General features: G+C 38.4%; 1 protein-coding gene across 1 annotated transcript in view; it reads left to right on the top strand.

The window, feature by feature from the left end:
• The first annotated feature begins 296 nt into the window (after window positions 1-296).
• LOC128695707 (kin of IRRE-like protein 3) overlaps window positions 297-21010 on the top strand; it is a 97227-nt gene continuing 76513 nt past the window's right edge. Inside the window, exons 1-5 of the mRNA XM_070093296.1 lie at window positions 297-426; window positions 2705-2885; window positions 13278-13421; window positions 18883-19080; window positions 19868-20128. Coding sequence (XP_069949397.1) covers window positions 2714-2885; window positions 13278-13421; window positions 18883-19080; window positions 19868-20128 — 775 coding nt within the window. The 5' untranslated portion in view covers window positions 297-426; window positions 2705-2713. The remainder of the gene's footprint in view (window positions 427-2704; window positions 2886-13277; window positions 13422-18882; window positions 19081-19867; window positions 20129-21010) is intronic.

Consider the following 21010-nt stretch of genomic DNA (forward strand, 5'->3'; position numbering starts at 1 on the left):
TAATATCATTGGTTGAGGGTCTACTGTGCCTCTCTCAGATCTTTCAGAAACAGAAGCACATCTGATTATCATGTTTGCTTGAGCCTGCCACACCATATATATTCACACATTTACCTCCACCAAGTGCATAACTACTTTCAGTTCTGACTAAGAAATGTTATTACTTGTAGCACCTCTAGAGACTTAAAGTATTCTCTACTTCTCACCAAATATTCATCTTCTATATGTATTTCTTCCTTCTTTCTCTCTTCTCCCTGGACAAATATCTTTGAATAACCACCCAATCTTTGCTTTCCAGAGTGCGATGGGACCCAGACATGGAACCAGGAGCCGAGCAGGACAGAGGTGAACCCTGGTGGCAATGTGGTGCTGGCCTGCAAAGTGTACAACAAGCAGGGCACGTGCTCTTGGCAGAAGGATGGCAAGGTAATTAATTTCAATTTCTTGGTTATCATCTTTTACAGCCTTCAGTGCTAAATAATTTTTTTATTATGTTTCCCCAAAAATAGCATGGAAGCCAATGCAATTTTCTTATTCTTTCAGTACAATAAAAGACTTGAAGAACATTCCTTACATTATACGTGTATAGGCTTTTTTTTTATTCATTGCACAACTGTATTAAATATACCAATAATTGCATTTCTGAAATAGAATGGACTATTCCTTCATGAGTAGTTTTGGTATAAAAATTTACATGTACATCAAGTCCCTTGGATGCAAACTAAAAGCACCATTGAACCACCAGTTTTTCACTTTCATCTCTGATCTTTGGCTGCCTTCTATCACAAAATGTTAGCATGGCAAAGGTACCATCAGCTATCACAAGTGTTTTTGTATCCTAGTTTTTCTAAAACTAATGGTTATAAGATGTTCTTTTATTTGTGTCTCATGAGCATGCAAAATAGCAGGTAAATCTTAGAACTTTAAATTCATTATCAAGAGAACTGGTTCAGAGAACCCAGAGAACCCGTCGGTTTTCTGAACCAGAATTCCACTATAGATTTATACACTCTCCAAGACTTCCTGTTTTACTCCCTCCTTTCTAAATGTACATACCACCTTAACAATCCCTACTCAGTCCTCTGAATATATTTTTGGTAATCCCACACATCCTAATCTCCAAACTCTGAATTCCCTGCATAATATTCACACCACACATTGCTATCAAACATGCCATCTCATTTCCACTGCCTCTAGCATTCTTCAGTGTTTAAAACTCATGCTTCACACCTATACAACAGTGTTGGTACCCCTGTATGTACTCTAATACATTCCCGCCCTCCCTTTTTTGCCTTCATGAATAAAGTTCTTTTTCTCAACTTATGCCTCACTGTACTATTCCCCTTTTTTTCCTTTGTAAATTCTATGGTTCACTTTATTTCTCATACAACCATCAGCTCACAAGTCCACTCCCGAGTATCTGAATACATTTACTTCCTCTACACTCCGTCCCTCGAATCTGATATCCAAAATTTCATTGCTGATATTTTTATTCTCTCATCACTTTGCTCTTTTCTGACTGTGTGATCATTCTAATAGCTAATTTTTGTTTTCTCTGCATGCAGTAAATCTCAGCTCACCTTTTTTTAATGCCATGTGTTCCAGCTATTTGTACAGTAGGTGCTAAGGAAGTTATTGCTTCACCTTTCTTCCCTGTTTCATTTTATACAATTTTTTTTGCTTTTGTTAGTATCTTTTTTGTGAGCTATCATTTTCTCCATATGTTTACCTAAAATTCTTTGACAGTTCTTGCTTCTTCCATCCCTAGCACTGCGACCCTTTTGTTTCTCCATGCATGCCCATAACTCTATCTTCCATCAGTTTAAAATCTCATTAAATTTAGCATCAGCTACTTCAGTCGAGCTGGCTATATCACCCCTACCCCCTGAAAGATGCACCCCTATTCATTGTAATTCAGACTGGCCATTTATGCTTTTATATGCATTTTGGTGTATATCTCATGTGGAAACTAATATTTAGGGAGTTCTGACATTAATTTTTTTTAATGATGTATTCTTCTGCAGTCTCTGTCTATTCTTTTTTTATTTATCTTAATGGAATGTATAATATATAGAGAGTGCATGCTTCTCTTATTCAGCTGTTTAAAGCATTGGTCTGGGAAATGATGCTCAGGATGGCTGATAGCTTGTACTCTGAAAACTCTTTTGTAAAGTTGTCTAATAAACATACAAGAGATGACAAGTTGTAACTTGTCAAATTACAGTGAAGAAAACATAGCAAGAATTGCTCATTCTCCTTGAGAGCAATAAACCTATGGAAATGGGTACCTGCTTAACCTGCCTAACTACAAAAATGTCTACCATTAGGCTAACTATGGTTAATATCAAAAGTACTGTTTTTCACATGTTGAAAGTTGCCTGTCATCTTCAGGTTTATTGGAGGTGGACATATCGCATATGTAAAACCTTATGCTCCTAGGTCTCTAATGTAAGTATCTAGGAGTCACATTTACATCTTGAATTTAAAAAGCATAATTCAAATAATAGTGTGAAGAATATTTTAACTATATCCTCTGCATTTTAAACTTTTGCTGCATCATCTCCATACCTTTCTTGTTTCCATTTTTGGTGGGTGTTTTAAAATAAAATACATAAATATATAAAACTCTCAGAATATATTAATTATAAAAAATGTAAATATTTTCCATTGCCAGAGTAAGTGTTATATTTGAAGTCTTTCACAGCCTCAGGGAATGTTTGTGGGTAAGTATGAGTGGTCTGGTGATCGAGAGGCTGGGGACTGCTCCATCAGGATCTTGGATGCTAGCGAAGTGGATGATGGGGAGTGGGAGTGTCAGGTCACCGCCTCTGCCTTCACAGCTCATGATGCCCTTACATCCAGGATAGCTGAACTTGTTGTTAGAGGTCAGTGATTGCCCACCACAGCTGGTTTGTACTTAAGCATTTTACTAATATACATTTGAGCTTGCACCCTCCTTCCTTATCCTGCAATATCATTGCCATCTTACACTCTTATTTCCACCAGTCTGTCACCTCACCATTTAGCTTGCTAACGAAATAAATGTAATTAGATGTGTCTCACTGTTATATGATTCAAGAGAAATATCTCAATAATTTTCGATGTAACGTTACCCTCACTTCAAAAAAGGCACTGACAGCAAGACCATTGACTCTGCCATAGGTCTAGACTCATAGAACACCATGTTCACCAAGAATTCCAAGAAATTTCTTTCATGTTCTTTAAAAATTTATATATATATATCCCCACTCTGCAAAGGTGGCAGCAAAGCAGTAGCAAAAAGCCATTGACTGATGGCACTAACATTCCATATAAAAATCTTTGAAAGAGTTTTAAGAAGCAAGGTTACTAATCACATGAATTCATAACAAATGCACAAACTAGGGCAGTATGGGTTAAAAGCAAGTCATTTCTACCTCTTGCAACTACAAGTGGGCCTCACTTATACAGCAGGTTAGATTCCAGGCTACTGCTGTAAAGTAAATATCACTGTAAAGTGAAACAGCCTTTGTTCACTTTTAAATGCATATAAAAGCCTGATAACATGTTTACATTATCATGTACTGAGTGAGCAGTATAGCTAGGCCTAAAATGCATATACAGTAGAGCCCCGCTTTATGGTGCTTTGCTTTACAGCGCTTTGCTTTATGGCACTTCACTAATATGGATATTTCAAATTATATTCAAAAATTCATTTATACAGCTCCTGATTTGCTATTACAGTGTCCATGCACTATTCTGTTTGTTTACAGGCTTTGTAAACTACATGTCTCTCTCAATTATGTCTGGAAACTTTCCAAAGTTTCAAGTGTTTTAAAGTTATTGTCTATTTTATACATACTCTGATAATTGTACTTATGTGTACCTGTACCTAAGTAAACTTACTGTGCTAGTGTGCAGGTACATTAAAATCACTAAGAGTGTCTCACTAGTGTTGAAGATGCAATAAGCATAATAATAATAATAATAATAATAATAATAATAATAATAATAATAATAATAATAATAATAATAATTACTCTGAGGCACTTTAAATGTTGCATATTACTATGCTGTTATAGACATTTTCATTAATCCATCTATGACTTTTTTCAAAATTATATAAGAAACATCCCTCATATCATATAAACAAAATACATGTATATACAGTCATAATAAAACAAATTAATATATTTGTGAGGTGTGTTAGCTGGTCAGGCATATAGGAGTGTTTGACAATAATTCCTGTAACATGTTTTCTCTAGTACCACACCACCAGAGAAACTGTGTATAACTGTAGAAAAATATTTCTTTTGTATGCCTTCACCCATAAATAGCATCACTAGCTCTCAAAAAGGTGTGTTGCATAAGAATGGGAGTGTTGCTGTTATGTATTTGACTGCATGAACATGAAGATAACTTGTGGAGAAAACATTTCACAAATGCATAGATAATGCAAAATGAACACACATCAGCAGCTAGTAGATAGGCAGTAATACGTATTCGTCTGACTGCCCACCACCCGTTTACTCTCAGTTTCTTTACATTCTCTGTGAGCTTCATGTGTCTCATTTAATTGTTCTTTCTCATTTGCTCGTTCTCTCTCATTTACCCATTCTCTCTCATTTACTCGTTCTCTCTCATTTACTCATTCTCTCTCATTTACTCATTCTCTCGTTTACTCATTCCCTCTCATTTACTTATTCTCTCTCATTTACAATGATGTCTAAGGGCAGTTGTGATAGAAAGAGGAGTCATAAACCTCTTACTTTAAATGCCAAGTTAGAAATGATTAAACTTAGTGAACAAGGTATGTCAGTGACAATAAGCATAATAATAATAATAAGAATCACTCTGAGACACTTTAAGTGTCATATACTATTACATTATTATAAACATTTTTATTAATCCATCTATGACATATTTTTTCGAAATTATATAAGAAACACCCCACATATCACATAAACAAAATACAGTATATATAATCATAGTAAAATAAATTAGCATAATTGTCAAGTGTGGTATGTGGGCAGGCTACCACACCAGACTTCCTGCAATAAATACTGCTCACTTCTCACCTTACATTAAGACTACAAGTGTTTTAAGGTAAGTAATGAGTGTAATGTATATGCATTTTACATTTTTATTGTTTTTATGCCTAATTCTGAAGATTGAGACACCTATGAAACATATGGGAATCTTCATTGAGGTAACGTTTTGCCACACAGTGGCTTCATCAGTCCAGTACAAAGCAGAAAGGTGTAAAGAGAGGAGGAGTTTGAGGTAATCAGTCCCTCAGCCTGGAGTCAATGTGTTCAGTCCATCAATCTTGTAGAATGTACAACATAGGGCTGTAGACGTGGCTTATATACTGGAGTTTACCTGGAGAGAGTTTCGGGGGTCAATGCCCCCGCGGCCCGGTCTGTGACCAGGCCTCCTGGTGGATCAGCGCCTGATCAACCAGGCTGTTGCTGTTGGCTGCACGCAAACCAACGTACGAGCCACAGCCCGGCTGATCAGGAACTGACTTTAGGTGCTTGTCCAGTGCCAGCTTGAAGACTGCCAGGGGTCTGTTGGTAATCCCCCTTATGTGTGCTGGGAGGCAGTTGAACAGTCTCGGGCCCCTGACACTTATTGTATGGTCTCTTAACGTGCTAGTGACACCCCTGCTTTTCATTGGGGGGATGGTGCATCGTCTGCCAAGTCTTTTGCTTTCGTAGTGAGTGATTTTCGTGTGCAAGTTCGGTACTAGTCCCTCTAGGATTTTCCAGGTGTATATAATCATGTATCTCTCCCTCCTGCGTTCCAGGGAATACAGGTTTAGAAACCTCAAGCGCTCCCAGTAATTGAGGTGTTTTATCTCCGTTATGCGCGCCGTGAAAGTTCTCTGTACATTTTCTAGGTCGGCAATTTCACCTGCCTTGAAAGGTGCTGTTAGAGTGCAGCAATATTCCAGCCTAGATAGAACAAGTGACCTGAAGAGTGTCATCATGGGCTTGGCCTCCCTAGTTTTGAAGGTTCTCATTATCCATCCTGTCATTTTTCTAGCAGATGCGATTGATACAATGTTATGGTCCTTGAAGGTGAGATCCTCCGACATAATCACTCCCAGGTCTTTGACGTTGGTGTTTCGCTCTATTTTGTGGCCAGAATTTGTTTTGTACTCTGATGAAGATTTAATTTCCTCATGTTTACCATATCTGAGTAATTGAAATTTCTCATCGTTGAACTTCATATTGTTTTCTGCAGCCCACTGAAAGATTTGGTTGATGTCCGCCTGGAGCCTTGCAGTGTCTGCAATGGAAGACACTGTCATGCAGTTTCGGGTGTCATCTGCAAAAGAAGACACGGTGCTGTGGCTGACATCCTTGTCTATGTCGGATATGAGGATGAGGAACAAGATGGGAGCTAGTACTGTGCCTTGTGGAACAGAGCTTTTCACCGTAGCTGCCTCGGACTTTACTCTGTTGACGACTACTCTCTGTGTTCTGTTAGTGAGGAAATTATAGATCCATCGACCGACTTTTCCTGTTATTCCTTTAGCGCGCATTTTGTGCGCTATTACGCCATGGTCACACTTGTCGAAGGCTTTTGCAAAGTCTGTATATATTACATCTGCATTCTTTTTGTCTTCTAGTGCATTTAGGACCTTGTCGTAGTGATCCAGTAGTTGAGACAGACAGGAGCGACCTGTTCTAAACCCATGTTGCCCTGGGTTGTGTAACTGATGGGTTTCTAGATGGGTGGTGATCTTGCTTCTTAGGACCCTTTCAAAGATTTTTATGATATGGGATGTTAGTGCTATTGGTCTGTAGTTCTTTGCTGTTGCTTTACTGCCCCCTTTGTGGAGTGGGGCTATGTCTGTTGTTTTTAGTAACTGAGGGACGACCCCCATGTCCATGCTCCCTCTCCATAGGATGGAAAAGGCTCGTGATAGGGGCTTCTTGCAGTTCTTGATGAACACAGAGTTCCATGAGTCTGGCCCTGGGGCAGAGTGCATGGGCATGTCATTTATCGCCTGTTCGAAGTCATTTGGCGTCAGGATAACATCGGATAGGCTTGTGTTAATCAAATTTTGTGGCTCTCTCATAAAAAATTCATTTTGATCTTCGACTCTCAGTAGTCAGATGAGGCAAAGCAGGAGGAGGCGGGGTCATAGTGGTACCATTCATTAGTCGAAGTAGGTCTTCTTCCAAAGGTTGGACAAGTTTTGAAGAATTATTTGTATCAAGATCCCATGATGATGCAATGTCTGACAGTTGTGATGAATAGTTTTGAAAACCGACAAGTTGAAGATTGAGACACTTATGCAACATATGGGAATCTTTTTTGAGGTAACGTTTCACCACACAGTGGCTTCATCAGTCCAATACAAAGCAGAAAGGTGTAAGGAGAGGAGGAGTTTGAGGTAATCAGTCCCTCAGCCTGGAGTCGATGTGTTCAGTCAATCTGACTACAGTATATAAGCTAACTAACTACATGAATACCACCTTGTGGTTCACACTTACACTCACTCACCCATTTGCCCATAAACAGAAATATTAATCTCAATCTTAAAATAATGAATCCTGTGATACTCCAATACTGAAACTATGTACTGTGCCAAAAAAAAAGCATTCACATTGCTAAACTCACAAACTAGTATTTAGTCACTTAGCCATAATACCAACTTACCTCATAATTTGTATTATTTTAAAATTAAGAATTAAACTAAGTCTGCCCGAAATGCCTAGCCATGCTAGGTGTTCTAGTGGTACACTCTGTAATCAATATATATATATATATATATATATATATATATATATATATATATATATATATATATATATATATATATATATATATATATATATATATATATATATATATATATATATATATATATATATATATATATATATATATATATATATATATATATATATATATATATATATATATATATATATATATATATATATATATATATATATATATATATATATATTAATTTTATTTCCATTATTTCTTATGGGGAAAATTCATTCACATAACGATTATTTCACATAACAATTACCCCTCTTGCACGGATTAAAATCGTTAACCGGGGGTCCACTGTATATATATATATTTTTTTTTTTTTTCAACAAGTTGGTCGTCTCCCACCGAGGCAGGGTGACCCAAAAAAGAAAGAAAATCCCCAAAAAGAAAATACTTTCATCATCATTCAACACTTTCACCACACTCACACATTATCACTGCTTTTGCAGAGGTGCTCAGAATACAACAGTTTAGAAGCATATACGTATAAAGATACACAACATATCCCTCCAAACTGCCAATATCCCAAACCCCTCCTTTAAAGTGCAGGCATTGTACTTCCCATTTCCAGGACTCAAGTCCGACTATATGAAAATAACCGGTTTCCCTGAATCCCTTCACTAAATATTACCCTGCTCACACTCCAACAGATCGTCAGGTCCCGAGTATCATTCGTCTCCATTCACTCCTATCTAACACGCTCATGCATGTTGGAAGTAAGGGGTTAGTAACCCCCTTTGCAGTATACATTACTAAAGTTATATAATCATAGAATTGATGAGGGAAAAAGAGTGAGTGGTGCACTTAGGAGTCTGTGGAGACAAAGAACTTTGTCCTTGGAGGCAAAGAGGGGAATGTATGAGAGTATAGTTTTACCAACGCTCTTATATGGGTGTGAAGCGTGGGTGATGAATGTTGCAGCGAGGAGAAGGCTGGAGGCAGTGGAGATGTCATGTCTGAGGGCAATGTGTGGTGTGAATATAATGCAGAGAATTCGTAGTTTGGAAGTTAGGAGGAGGTGCGGGATTACCAAAACTGTTGTCCAGAGGGCTGAGGAAGGGTTGTTGAGGTGGTTCGGACATGTAGAGAGAATGGAGCGAAACAGAATGACTTCAAGAGTGTATCAGTCTGTAGTGGAAGGAAGGCGGGGTAGGGGTCGGCCTAGGAAGGGTTGGAGGGAGGGGGTAAAGGAGGTTTTGTGTGCGAGGGGCTTGGACTTCCAGCAGGCATGCGTGAGCGTGTTTGATAGGAGTGAATGGAGACAAATGGTTTTTAATACTTGACGTGCTGTTGGAGTGTGAGCAAAGTAACATTTATGAAGGGATTCAGGGAAACCGGCAGGCCGGACTTGAGTCCTGGAGATGGGAAGTACAGTGCCTGCACTCTGAAGGAGGGGTGTTAATGTTGCAGTTTAAAAACTGTAGTGTAAAGCACCCTTCTGGCAAGACAGTGATGGAGTGAATGATGGTGAAAGTTTTTCTTTTTCGGGCCACCCTGCCTTGGTGGGAATCGGCCGGTGTGATAATAAAAAAAAAAAAAAATATATATATATATATATATATATATATATATATATATATCTTTCAACGCACTGGCCACAACCCACTGAAGCAGGGTGACCCAAAAAGAAAAACAAAAGTTTCTCTTTTTAACTTTAGTAATGTATACTGCAAAGGGGGTTACTAACCCCTTACTTCCAACATGCATGAGCGTGTTAGATAGGAGTGAATGGAGACGAATGATACTCGGGACCTGACGATCTGTTTGAGTGTGAGCAGGGTAATATTTAGTGAAGGGATTCAGGGAAATCGGTTATTTTCATATAGTCGGACTTGAGTCCTGGAAATGGGAAGTACAATGCCTGCACTTTAAAGGAGGGGTTTGGGATATTGGCAGTTTGGAGGGATATGTTGTGTATCTTTATACGTATATGCTTCTAAACTGTTGTATTCTGAGCACCTCTGCAAAAGCAGTGATAATGTGTGAGTGTGGTGAAAGTGTTGAATGATGATGAAAGTATTTTCTTTTTGGGGATTTTCTTTCTTTTTTGGGTCACCCTGCCTCGGTGGGAGACGACCAACTTGTTGAAAAAAAAAAAAAATATATATATATACAGTGGACCCCCGGTTAACGATTTTAATCCGTGCAAGAGGGGTAATTGTTATGCGAAATAATCGTTATGTGAATGAATTTTCCCCATAAGAAATAATGGAAATAAAATTAATCCGTGCAAGACACCCAAAAGTATGAAAAAAAAATTTTTTTACCACATGAAATGTTAATTTTAATACACACAAACTGAAAAAGGCATGCACAATTACATGACACTTACTTTTATTGAAGATCTGGTGATGATTGATGGGATGGGAGGAGGGGAGAGAGAGTGTTAGTGTTTAGAAGGGGAATCCCCTTCCATTAGGACTTGAGGTAGCAAGTCCTTTTCTGGGGTTACTTCCCTTCTTCTTTTAATGCCACTAGGGCCAGCTTCAGAGTCACTGGACTTCTTTCGCACAAGATATCTGTCCATAGTGGCCTGTACCTCTCGTTCCTTTATGACTTGCCTAAAGTGTTTCACAACATTGTCAGTGTAATAATCACCAGCACATCTTGCAATAGCTGTGTGAGGGTGATTTTCATCCATGAAGGTTTGCACTTCAAGCCACTTTGCACAGATTTCCTTTATCTTTGTAGTAGGCAACTTCTTCAATTTCTCTCTCCCCTCCTCTGAACCAGTTTCCCCAGGTCTGGCCTCTTGCTCTTGAAGTTGATCTATCAGCTCATCAGTGGTTAGTTCTTCATTGTCCTCCTCCACCAACTCTTCCACATCCTCCCCACTAACCTCCAACCCCAAGGACTTTCCCAATGCCACAATGGATTCCTCAACTGGCACAGGATTCTCAGGGTTAGCCTCAAACCCTTCAAAATCCCTTTTGTCTACACATTCTGGCCACAGTTTCTTCCAAGCAGAGTTCAAGGTCTTCTTAGTCACTCCCTCCCAAGCCTTACCTATAAGGTTTACACAATTGAGGATATTAAAGTGCTCTCTCCAAAACTCTCTTAGAGTCAGTTGAGTTTCTGAGGTCACTACAAAGCACCTTTCAAACAGAGCTTTTGTGTACAGTTTTTTGAAGTTTGCAATAACCTGCTGGTCCATGGGCTGCAGGAGAGGAGTGGTATTAGGAGGCAAAAACTTCACCTTAATGAAGCTCATGTCCCCATAAAGTCGCTCTGCCACGTCTGTAGGATGACCAGGGGCATTGTCTAACACCAGGAGGCACTTAAGGTCTAATTTCTTTTCAGTTAGGTAATCTTTCACATTGGGGGCAAATGCATGGTGTAACCAGTTATAGAAAAAGTCCCTAGTGACCCATGCCTTACTGTTTGCCCTCCACAGCACACACAAATTATCCTTGAGGACATTCTTTTGCCTGAACGCTCTGGGAGTTTCAGAGTGATACACTAATAAAGGCTTAACTTTGCAATCACCACTAGCATTGGCACACATCAACTAAGTAAGCCTGTCTTTCATAGGCTTATGTCCTGGGAGTGCCTTTTCCTCCTGAGTAATGTAGGTCCTGCTTGGCATTTTCTTCCAGAACAGGCCTGTTTCATCACAATTAAACACTTGTTCAGGTTTCAGTCCTTCACTGTCTATGTACTCCTTGAATTCCTGCACATATTTTTCAGCCGCTTTGTGGTCCGAACTGGCAGCCTCACCATGCCTTATCACACTATGGATGCCACTACGCTTCTTAAATCTCTCAAACCAACCTTTGCTGGCCTTAAATTCACTCACATCATCACTAGTTGCAGGCATTTTTTTAATTAAATCCTCATGCAACTTCCTAGCCTTTTCACATATGATCGCTTGAGAGACGCTATCTCCTGCTAGCTGTTTTTCATTTATCCACACCAATAAGAGTCTCTCAACATCTTCCATCACTTGCGATCTTTGTTTCGAAAACACAGTTAAACCTTTGGCAAGAACAGCTTCCTTGATTGTCTTTCTGGTGCCCACAATAGTAGCGATGGTTGATTGGGGTTTCTTGTACAACTTGACTAGGTCGGCGATACGCACTCCACTTTCATACTTATCAATGATCTCTTTCTTCATTTCAATGGGAATTCTCACCCTTATTGGTGTACGGTTGGCACTAGAAGCTTTCTTGGGGCCCATGGTCACTTATTTTCCAGAAACAGCACCGAAAACACTGTAATAATACGAAATATTCCGAGTGTATGCTTGGATGTTACCGCGGAGGCTGGCTGGTAAACAATGGCACGGGCGGCACATGTGAGGCTGGCTGAGGGCGCACATTGGACGCGTCTCGGACGAAAATCGGTGAGCGGGTTTTTAATCGGTATGCGCGGCAAAATTTTTGCGATTAAAGTAAGCGGTATGCGGATTAATCGCTATGTGATGCCATCGTTATGCGGGGGTCCACTGTATATATATATTTTATATATATGTTATATATATATATATATTTTATATATATGTTATATATATATATATATATATGTATATATATATATGTATATATATGTATATATATATATATATATATATATATATATATATATATATATATATATATATATATATATATATATATATATATATATATATATATATATATACTGTAGTGTAAAGCACGTTTCTGGCAAGACAGTGATGGAGTGAATGATGGTGAAAGTTTTTCTTTTTCGGGCCACCCTGCCTTGGTGGGAATCAGCCAGTGTGATAATAATAATAAAATATATATATATATATACATATGTATATATATATATATATTTATATATATATATACATAAATATATATATATATATATATATATATATATATATATATATATATATATATATATATATATATATATATATATATATATATATATATATAATTTTTCAACGCACTGGCCACAACCCACTGAAGCAGAGTGACCCAAAAAGAAAAACAAAAGTTTCTCTTTTTAACTTTAGTAATGTATACTGCAAAGGGGGTGGGTTACTAGCCCCTTACTTCCAACATTTTAGTCACCTCTTACGACACGCATGGCTCATGGAGGAAGATTTCTGTTAAACTTCCCCATGGAGATAAGAGGAAATAAACAAGAACAAGAACTAGTGTGAAAATAGAAGAAAACCCAAAGGGGTGTGTATATATATGCTTGTACATGGAAGTGTAGTGTGACCTGAGTGTAAGTAGAAGTAGCAAGATGTACCTGAAATCTTGCATGTTTATGAGACAGAAAAGAAGATACCAGCAATACTACTATCATGTAAAACAATTACAGGCTGTAAAACAGTTACACTCCCATACATACATACATACCTAAATTAATTTCAGTATTTTTTAATTCTATATGTATGTCAGCCTGGAAATATTTTATGTTAATATTCCAATTGTAAATAGTCCAAAATTTATCCATAAATGTTAGTTTGACCATTATTTTATGTTACATGTGTGTGTGTGGCTGTTGGACCCCACCAGTGGCACCCAACCGCCCTCAGTTGGAGGTTGAGACACAACAAGTGTTGGCAGGGCAGAACTTCACTGTGCAGGAAGATCAGCCAGCTACAATAAAGTGCATCTCCCACTATGGCAATCCCCCAGCTGATATCAAGTGGTTCATTGGTAAGTATGTGCCAGAAGAAAAAATGGGAGAAATTAACTTCTATGCTAGTTATGGTATTGCTGATGTTTGTAAAGAAAACTTATTAGTAAAGTAATTCGATTTGTATAAGGTTTCCTATTATATACTTTAGACAGTTGTCCAGAGACAAGATAAAGATTGAAGAAAAGAAAGAGTACAGGCAAGAGTAGCTGGGGTTAAGATAAGATAAGATAAGATTTTGTTCGGATTTTTAACCCCGGAGGGTTAGCCACCCAGGATAACCCAAGAAAGTCAGTGCGTCATCGAGGACTGTCTAACTTATTTCCATTGGGGTCCTTAATCTTGTCCCCCAGGATGCGACCCACACCAGTCGACTAACACCCAGGTACCTATTTGCTGCTAGGTGAACAGGACAATAGGTGTAAGGAAACGTGTCGGAATTTCCACCCGCCGGGAATCGAACCCGGGCCCTCCGTGTGTGAAGCGGGAGCTTTAGCCACCAGACCACCGGGTTACGGTATTGCAGTTGACAGACCAGAGACATTTTTGTTTTAAGCACTAGTTTTATGGCATATAAAAATGTATCAGCAGTGATATTTTAGATACTGTGTATCCTAAAGGGGTAACTTTATTGGGAGTGGCACTTGTCATGCTATTAAGGACATGCTATAAATACAGTGTACAATGTTTCAATCCAAACATATATCATTATTGGTTATATCATCTCCACGATTCTTCCAGAATGATACTGCTTCTACTATAACAAAATATTTTTATGTAATTCTGACAAATCCTGCTTTTTTATACCATGAACCTTAGTTACAAAGGGATTACAGATGTTAGTTACAAGGGGATTACAGATGTTCCTGCACTCTTTTGTATTCTACAGTGCAGAATCTTTTATCCAAAATTCCAAAATCTGAAAGTTTTTTGAATATTTGACATGACATACCACAAATGGATCATTAAGAATAAGACATGGTGAGGGCTTGATCCTCTGTCTGTTGAGCCAAATAAAATAATGAATAAATAACAAAAATAATCATAAAAATTTGTTGGCACTTAGCACTGGTAGGCTAAGGTAAACCAAGCTATGGAGTCAGATGAACTCTGGGTAGTGTCAGTAAGCACATTTGTCTGTTTACCGTCAAACTACCCAGCAATAATATTTTTTCTCACCTCACACAATACTGATATTAACCCTTTTGGAATCCATGCCATAGTACTATGGCTTTGAGCTTAGGGTCCATGCTGTAGTACTACTGTGTGATGAGCTCAGCTCACTTAGATAAGCTGTGAGCAGTAAATTTTGGCCTAGATATGAAAAAGTGGGTCTGTGTGGTGAGTGTGCACCATATCAAAAGATCCTGCCCCCCACAGAATGCATGATAGAAAAAACAAAACTGTGACTGCAATTTTGCAGTGTATTTTCAGATGGTTTTTGTGGTTTAATTCTCAATTTTTTGGTACATTTGATAGAATGGAGGAGTTATTACAGAAACAGATATTTTGATTGGTTTGAGAAATGGAAGGGGCTTGAAACTGAGCTCAAAATAGCAGATATATTCGATTTTTGTCAATATTCCAGAGGACACAAATCATGCCACATGTACATGTCCAACTGGCTGGTCTAATACACGTTCACTACTGCACTGACATTATTTATACAATTACTGTTACAGTAATGCAGTTGTCTGCATAATAGTTAATCTACTATGTATTAAATAGTAGAATTAAAAACTTAAAAATGTAAACATGAAATATTTTTAAAATCACAAATTAATGTGCAGTCCTTGCTGTAAAGACATCCACTTGCATGCATTGGGACAGTGAGTTGGAAGAGCACAACCAATCACAAAAAAATCACAAAAATGTCCTCATTTTATGCTTTGCAACTTTACACTCTATTTCTGCTCATGGATATGCATCTCCTCTGGTCATAATGTCTTACCTGGAGTTTACCTGGAGAGAGTTCCGGGGGTCAACGCCCCCGCGGCCCGGTCTGTGACCAGGCCTCCTGGTGGATCAGAGCCTGATCAACCAGGCTGTTACTGCTGGCTGCACGCAAACCAACGTACGAGCCACAGCCCGGCTGATCAGGAACCGACTTTAGGTGCTTGTCCAGTGCCAGCTTGAAGACTGCCAGGGGTCTGTTGGTAATCCCCCTTATGTATGCTGGGAGGCAGTTGAACAGTCTCGGGCCCCTGACACTTATTGTATGGTCCCTTAACGTGCTAGTGACACCCCTGCTTTTCATTGGGGGGATGTTGCATCGTCTGCCAAGTCTTTTGCTTTCGTAGTGAGTGATTTTCGTGTGCAAGTTCAGTACTAGTCCCTCTAGGATTTTCTAGGTGTATATAATCATGTATCTCTCCCGCCTGCGTTCCAGGGAATACAGGTTCAGGAACCTCAAGCGCTCCCAGTAATTGAGGTGTTTTATCTCCGTTATGCGCGCCGTGAAGGTTCTCTGTACATTTTCTAGGTCAGCAATTTCACCTGCCTTGAAAGGTGCTGTTAGTGTGCAGCAATATTCCAGCCTAGATAGAACAAGTGACCTGAAGAGTGTCATCATGGGCTTGGCATCCCTCGTTTTGAAGGTTCTCATTATCCATCCTGTCATTTTTCTAGCAGATGCGATCGATACAATGTTATGGTCCTTGAAGGTGAGATCCTCCGACATGATCACTCCCAGGTCTTTGACGTTGGTGTTTCGCTCTATTTTGTGGCCAGAATTTGTTTTGTACTCTGATGAAGATTTAATTTCCTCGTGTTTACCATATCTGAGTAATTGAAATTTCTCATCGTTGAACTTCATATTGTTTTCTGCAGCCCACTGAAAGATTTGGTTGATGTCCGCCTGGAGCCTTGCAGTGTCTGCAATGGAAGACACTGTCATGCAGATTCGGGTGTCATCTGCAAAGGAAGATACGGTGCTGTGGCTGACATCCTTGTCTATGTCAGATATGAGGATGAGAAACAAGATGGGAGCGAGTACTGTGTCTTGTGGAACAGGGCTTTTCACTGTTGCTGCCTCAGACTTTACTCTGTTGACTACTACTCTTTGTGTTCTGTTTGTGAGGAAATTATAAATCCATCTACTAACTTTTCCTGTTATCCCTTTAGCACACATTTTGTACGATATTACGCCTTGGTCACACATGTCGAAGGCTTTTGCAAAGTTTGTGTATATTACATCTGCATTCTTTTTGTCTTCTAGTGCATCTAGAACCTTGTCGTAGTGATCCAGTAGTTGGGACAGACAGGAGCGACCTGCTGTAAACCCACGTTTCCCTGGGTTGTGTAACTGATGGGTATCTAGATGGGTGGCGATCTTGCTTCTTAGGACCTATTCAAAGATTTTTATGATATGGGATGTTAGTGCTATCAGTCTGCTGATGTTGATCTCCAGGGACTGCTAGAAGTCACCTGGATATAGGGAGTTCCTTGAGAGAGACTAGCTTGTGAGTGAGGAAAGACCCATGCCAGCAGTAACAGCTTGGTTGATCAAACCCTGATCCACTGCATGGACCAGAACACCCTCCAGGTATACTCCAGGTATATCTAGTGGGGTCTGAGTTGTTGGAGCACAATGTTGCTAGTGATAGGTTGGTGGGTAACAATAGAAGTGGCAAAATGGTGCATGTTTCATGCTTCCCATACTTCCATCATTGCTTGTCTCTAGAAGTAAAAAAATAATATAAAATTGAAGAGAAGTACGTAGCTGTAAACAGCATTAGCTGAAAACAACTGCTAATTATTATTCACACTGCCTTATTGCTATAGGTATTCTGGCAGAAACACAGTGTTTAAGAAAACAGCAAGGGATCATGAAAACATTATACATAAATGAGTAATACCAAAATTTTACTGAGATTTATATAGGGATCTAAAATTATAAATATAAAAGGACATTCATAACTGATATGCAATAAATAAAAATGACTTCTTCCCTAGATAATATGAAAATAGAATATTAGATGTTGAAATGTAGGATAATTTGTATAAATGATTTAGAAAACTGACAAGTTGATAAATGAGACACTTGTGCAACATTTGGGTATTTTTATTCTGGAAATTTTTTGCCAGCCAGTGGCTTCTTCAGTCCATTACAGAGAACAGTGGAAGATGAGGAGAAGTTTGAGATAATCAGTCCCTCAGCCTGGAGTTGATGTGTTCAGTCCAAAACTTCAAGTACATCATCTGTAGCTTTAAGTACCTCAGTGCAAATAAGTGACTCTTTAACATACAAATCATCTGACTTTTTGTTGCCTATATTTGTGGTCACATCTAAATAGGTTGTACACAGGTATCCATATTTTGCTATGAAAGTAGTCTTACACTTGGGTCTCTGTAAAAGCTACAAGCATTACATTTGCTTCCCTGAGAAGACCACTGATGAGCCTAATTTTGTTATTATTTGGTTATAACCTTGAATGTTTGCAAACTCAAACAATGTTATATTGTTTGTTGCTGTGCATGGGCCTTTTGCTAGACCTGATATATGTGGCTTATCAGAGCCACTGGTTTTATTTGCAGTCCAACATAGATTCCACAACTGGAAAATCCTGGAGGAACTAGTCCCAAACCTGCACTCTGAAATCACTCCATATGATGAGTGCCCTAAAAGATAAATCATTAAGTGTAAAAGAATCTAATCTTCTCAACACTCTTCCTTCATGCATAAGAGTAATTACCAACAAACCTCTGGCTGTCTTCCAGAGGTATTTGATAAGTTCAAGTCATTTCTTGATTAACCTGGCAGTAATGCATAAGGTGCATGCAGCTGGCACCAACAGCCTGGTTGATCAGATCAGCAACCAGGAAGCCTTGTGTGAAATTGGGTCATAGGGGCTGTGACCTCCAAAATCACCTCAAGGTTAAGGTACTAATAATGTTAATTTATATTGAGATTTGTGTACAGGTTGGCCATCACTAATCTGGCATCATTGGGACCTGTAGTGTGCCGGATTAGTGAGTTTGCCGGATTACAGAGTGGTTAGGTTAGAATATGCTTAACCTATCAACAGAGACACTTTCTGCTACATCTTCCTCATTTTCATCACTGCTTTCTCCTCCACTGTCTTGCTGCTGTGGATTTACAACCATCTGCACAATTTCGGAGTCAGTATAATGATGAAATTTGAAATTATGCTAGCCGAAATTAGTGCCGAATTACTGATAGAACCGGATAACTGATTGTCGGATTAGTGATGGCTGACCTGTACTATATTGGAGGTTAATAAAGGGATCTGTGAGCAGGTGATGGTAACTTTTAAAATTATTCAGTTGTTTTATGAAGTAAAATTATTTTGAAAATTTTAAAATTTGACTGATGTATAGTACAGTGTACTGTGGTGGAGATCAGATTTCGCTTCTTTATTGCTTAAGTGCAATTTTTTCAGTGTTTTATTGAACTGTATCTTTTGGACTTTGATAATTCTTTATAGATTTACTTAATATCTTGATATGCCTATGGCACAGGGGATGAAGAAATCCCTTCTGATGCGTATGAACAGACCAACTCGACGGAGGTGGACCGCCCCAAGACTTGGATGGCAGTGTCGGTGCTGGAGCATATTTACATCAAGGAGAACCATGGCACTCCCCTTCGCTGTGTGGCCATCCACCAGGCTTACCACACTAAGTCTGAGGCTGTTGAAGTCATCATGGATGTGCAATGTGAGAACTTCTGATTTACTTATACATGTAGAAGTATGTAATTTTTTAATAATACTATAAGTCTTCCAAATTATAGGTTTCCTCTAGGTATAAATGTCAACTTGTATAGCACCTAAGTATTAGATAAGGCCAATTAATGAATATTAAAAGCTAAATTTTGGTAGCTAGAAGCTAATGTTAATGAAGGTCAAAATATAACACTTTATCAGTGCTAAATTAAGGCTCAACAGACCTTAGTAGAAAATATTCTATTTTAAGTGGTTCATAAAGTAAATATTAGTTAAAAGGTCTTGGTACCATCCAGATGCTGTATGTCTGATATCAAAGCTCATTAAAGTATTAGAATGATCATTACAAATTTATATTTTACTTGAATCTTTTGAACAGCCAGCTTTTAGTTCACAAATTTATAGTGATAAATAAATTAGCAATGAATTTACAGGATGAACTACAATGGTAGCTGTCTAGTAGCAAATTACTGTGCATGTTTTCTTGAGTATGTGGTTGTCCTGTGTGTGTGGTGCATGTTGTACTGCATGTGATGTCCTTTGTGTGTTTCCTGTACATGTTGTTCTGCATGTGTTGTGTGTGTGTCTGTCCTGCATTTGCTGTGTGTGTGTGTGTGTGTGTGTGTGTGTGGTTGTTCTTCCATTATTTTCCTGCATCTGTTTGTCCTGTATGTGTTATTGCTTGTCATATATTGTCCTGGCATGGAGCCAGGCACTTACTAGACTGGAGTCAGTTGTCATAGGCCAGGACTAATGCTGGAAAATTTTATGGCTATCAGATGCACCCACTGTAACACTGGAGGGAGCTCCTTCTGAGGATATAGAAGAAGGAGTCGATGATGTGAGTCTCCGATGCTTAGTGGACTCGAATCCAGCAGCCAGTGTGGTGTGGCGTGTTCTGGGTGAGACAGACGTGTTCAGCTTCCTGTCAGAAGTTAGATTCAGTCCCGCTACCCGCAAGCACTCAGCCACCTACACTTGTGAGGCCAGAAATTCTGTTGGAGGCTCTTATCCCATTTCCGTCAATATTGATGTAAAGTGTAAGTACCAGTGTGGATTTCTGTGATTAATAAAAAAATCTGAGTGCTAATTAAATTTATTGATTAATGGAAGTTGATCAAGAATCTCTTGTTTAGGTGGAGTAAATTAAAAATATAAGAACATAAGAATGAATATATATATACAGTGGACCCCCGGTTAACGAACTTTTTTCATTCCAGTAGTATGTTCAGGTACCAGTACTGACCGAATTTTTTCCCATAAGGAATATTGTGAAGTAGATTAGTCCATTTCAGACCCCTAAACATACACGTACAAACGCACTTACATAAATACACTTACATAATTGGTCGCATTTGGAGGTGATCGTTAAGCTGGGGTCCACTGTATATATATATATATATGTATATATATATATATATATATTATATATATATATATATTTATATATATATATATTTATATATATATATATATTTATATATATATATATTTATATATATATATATATATTTATATATATATATATATGTATATATATATATATATATATATATATATATATATATTATAGGTAGTAGGTTGGTAGACAGCAACCGCCCAGGGAGGTACTACCGTCCTGCCAAGTGAATGTAAAACGAAAGCCTGTAATTGTTTTACATGATGGTAGGATTGCTGGTGTCCTTTTTTCTGTCTCATAAACATGCAAGATTTCAGGTACGTCTTGCTATTTCTACTTACACTTAGGTCACACTACACATACATGTACAAGCACATATATACACACCCCTCTGGGTTTTCTTCTATTTTCTTTCTAGTTCCTATTCTTGTTTATTTCCTCTTATCTCCATGGGGAAGTGGAACAGAATTCTTCCTCCGTAAGCCATGCGTGTTGTAAGAGGCAACTAAAATGCCGGGAGCAA

The sequence above is a fragment of the Cherax quadricarinatus genome, chromosome 42 (genome assembly GCF_038502225.1).
Source record: "Cherax quadricarinatus isolate ZL_2023a chromosome 42, ASM3850222v1, whole genome shotgun sequence".
Lineage (NCBI taxonomy): Eukaryota > Metazoa > Arthropoda > Malacostraca > Decapoda > Parastacidae > Cherax > Cherax quadricarinatus.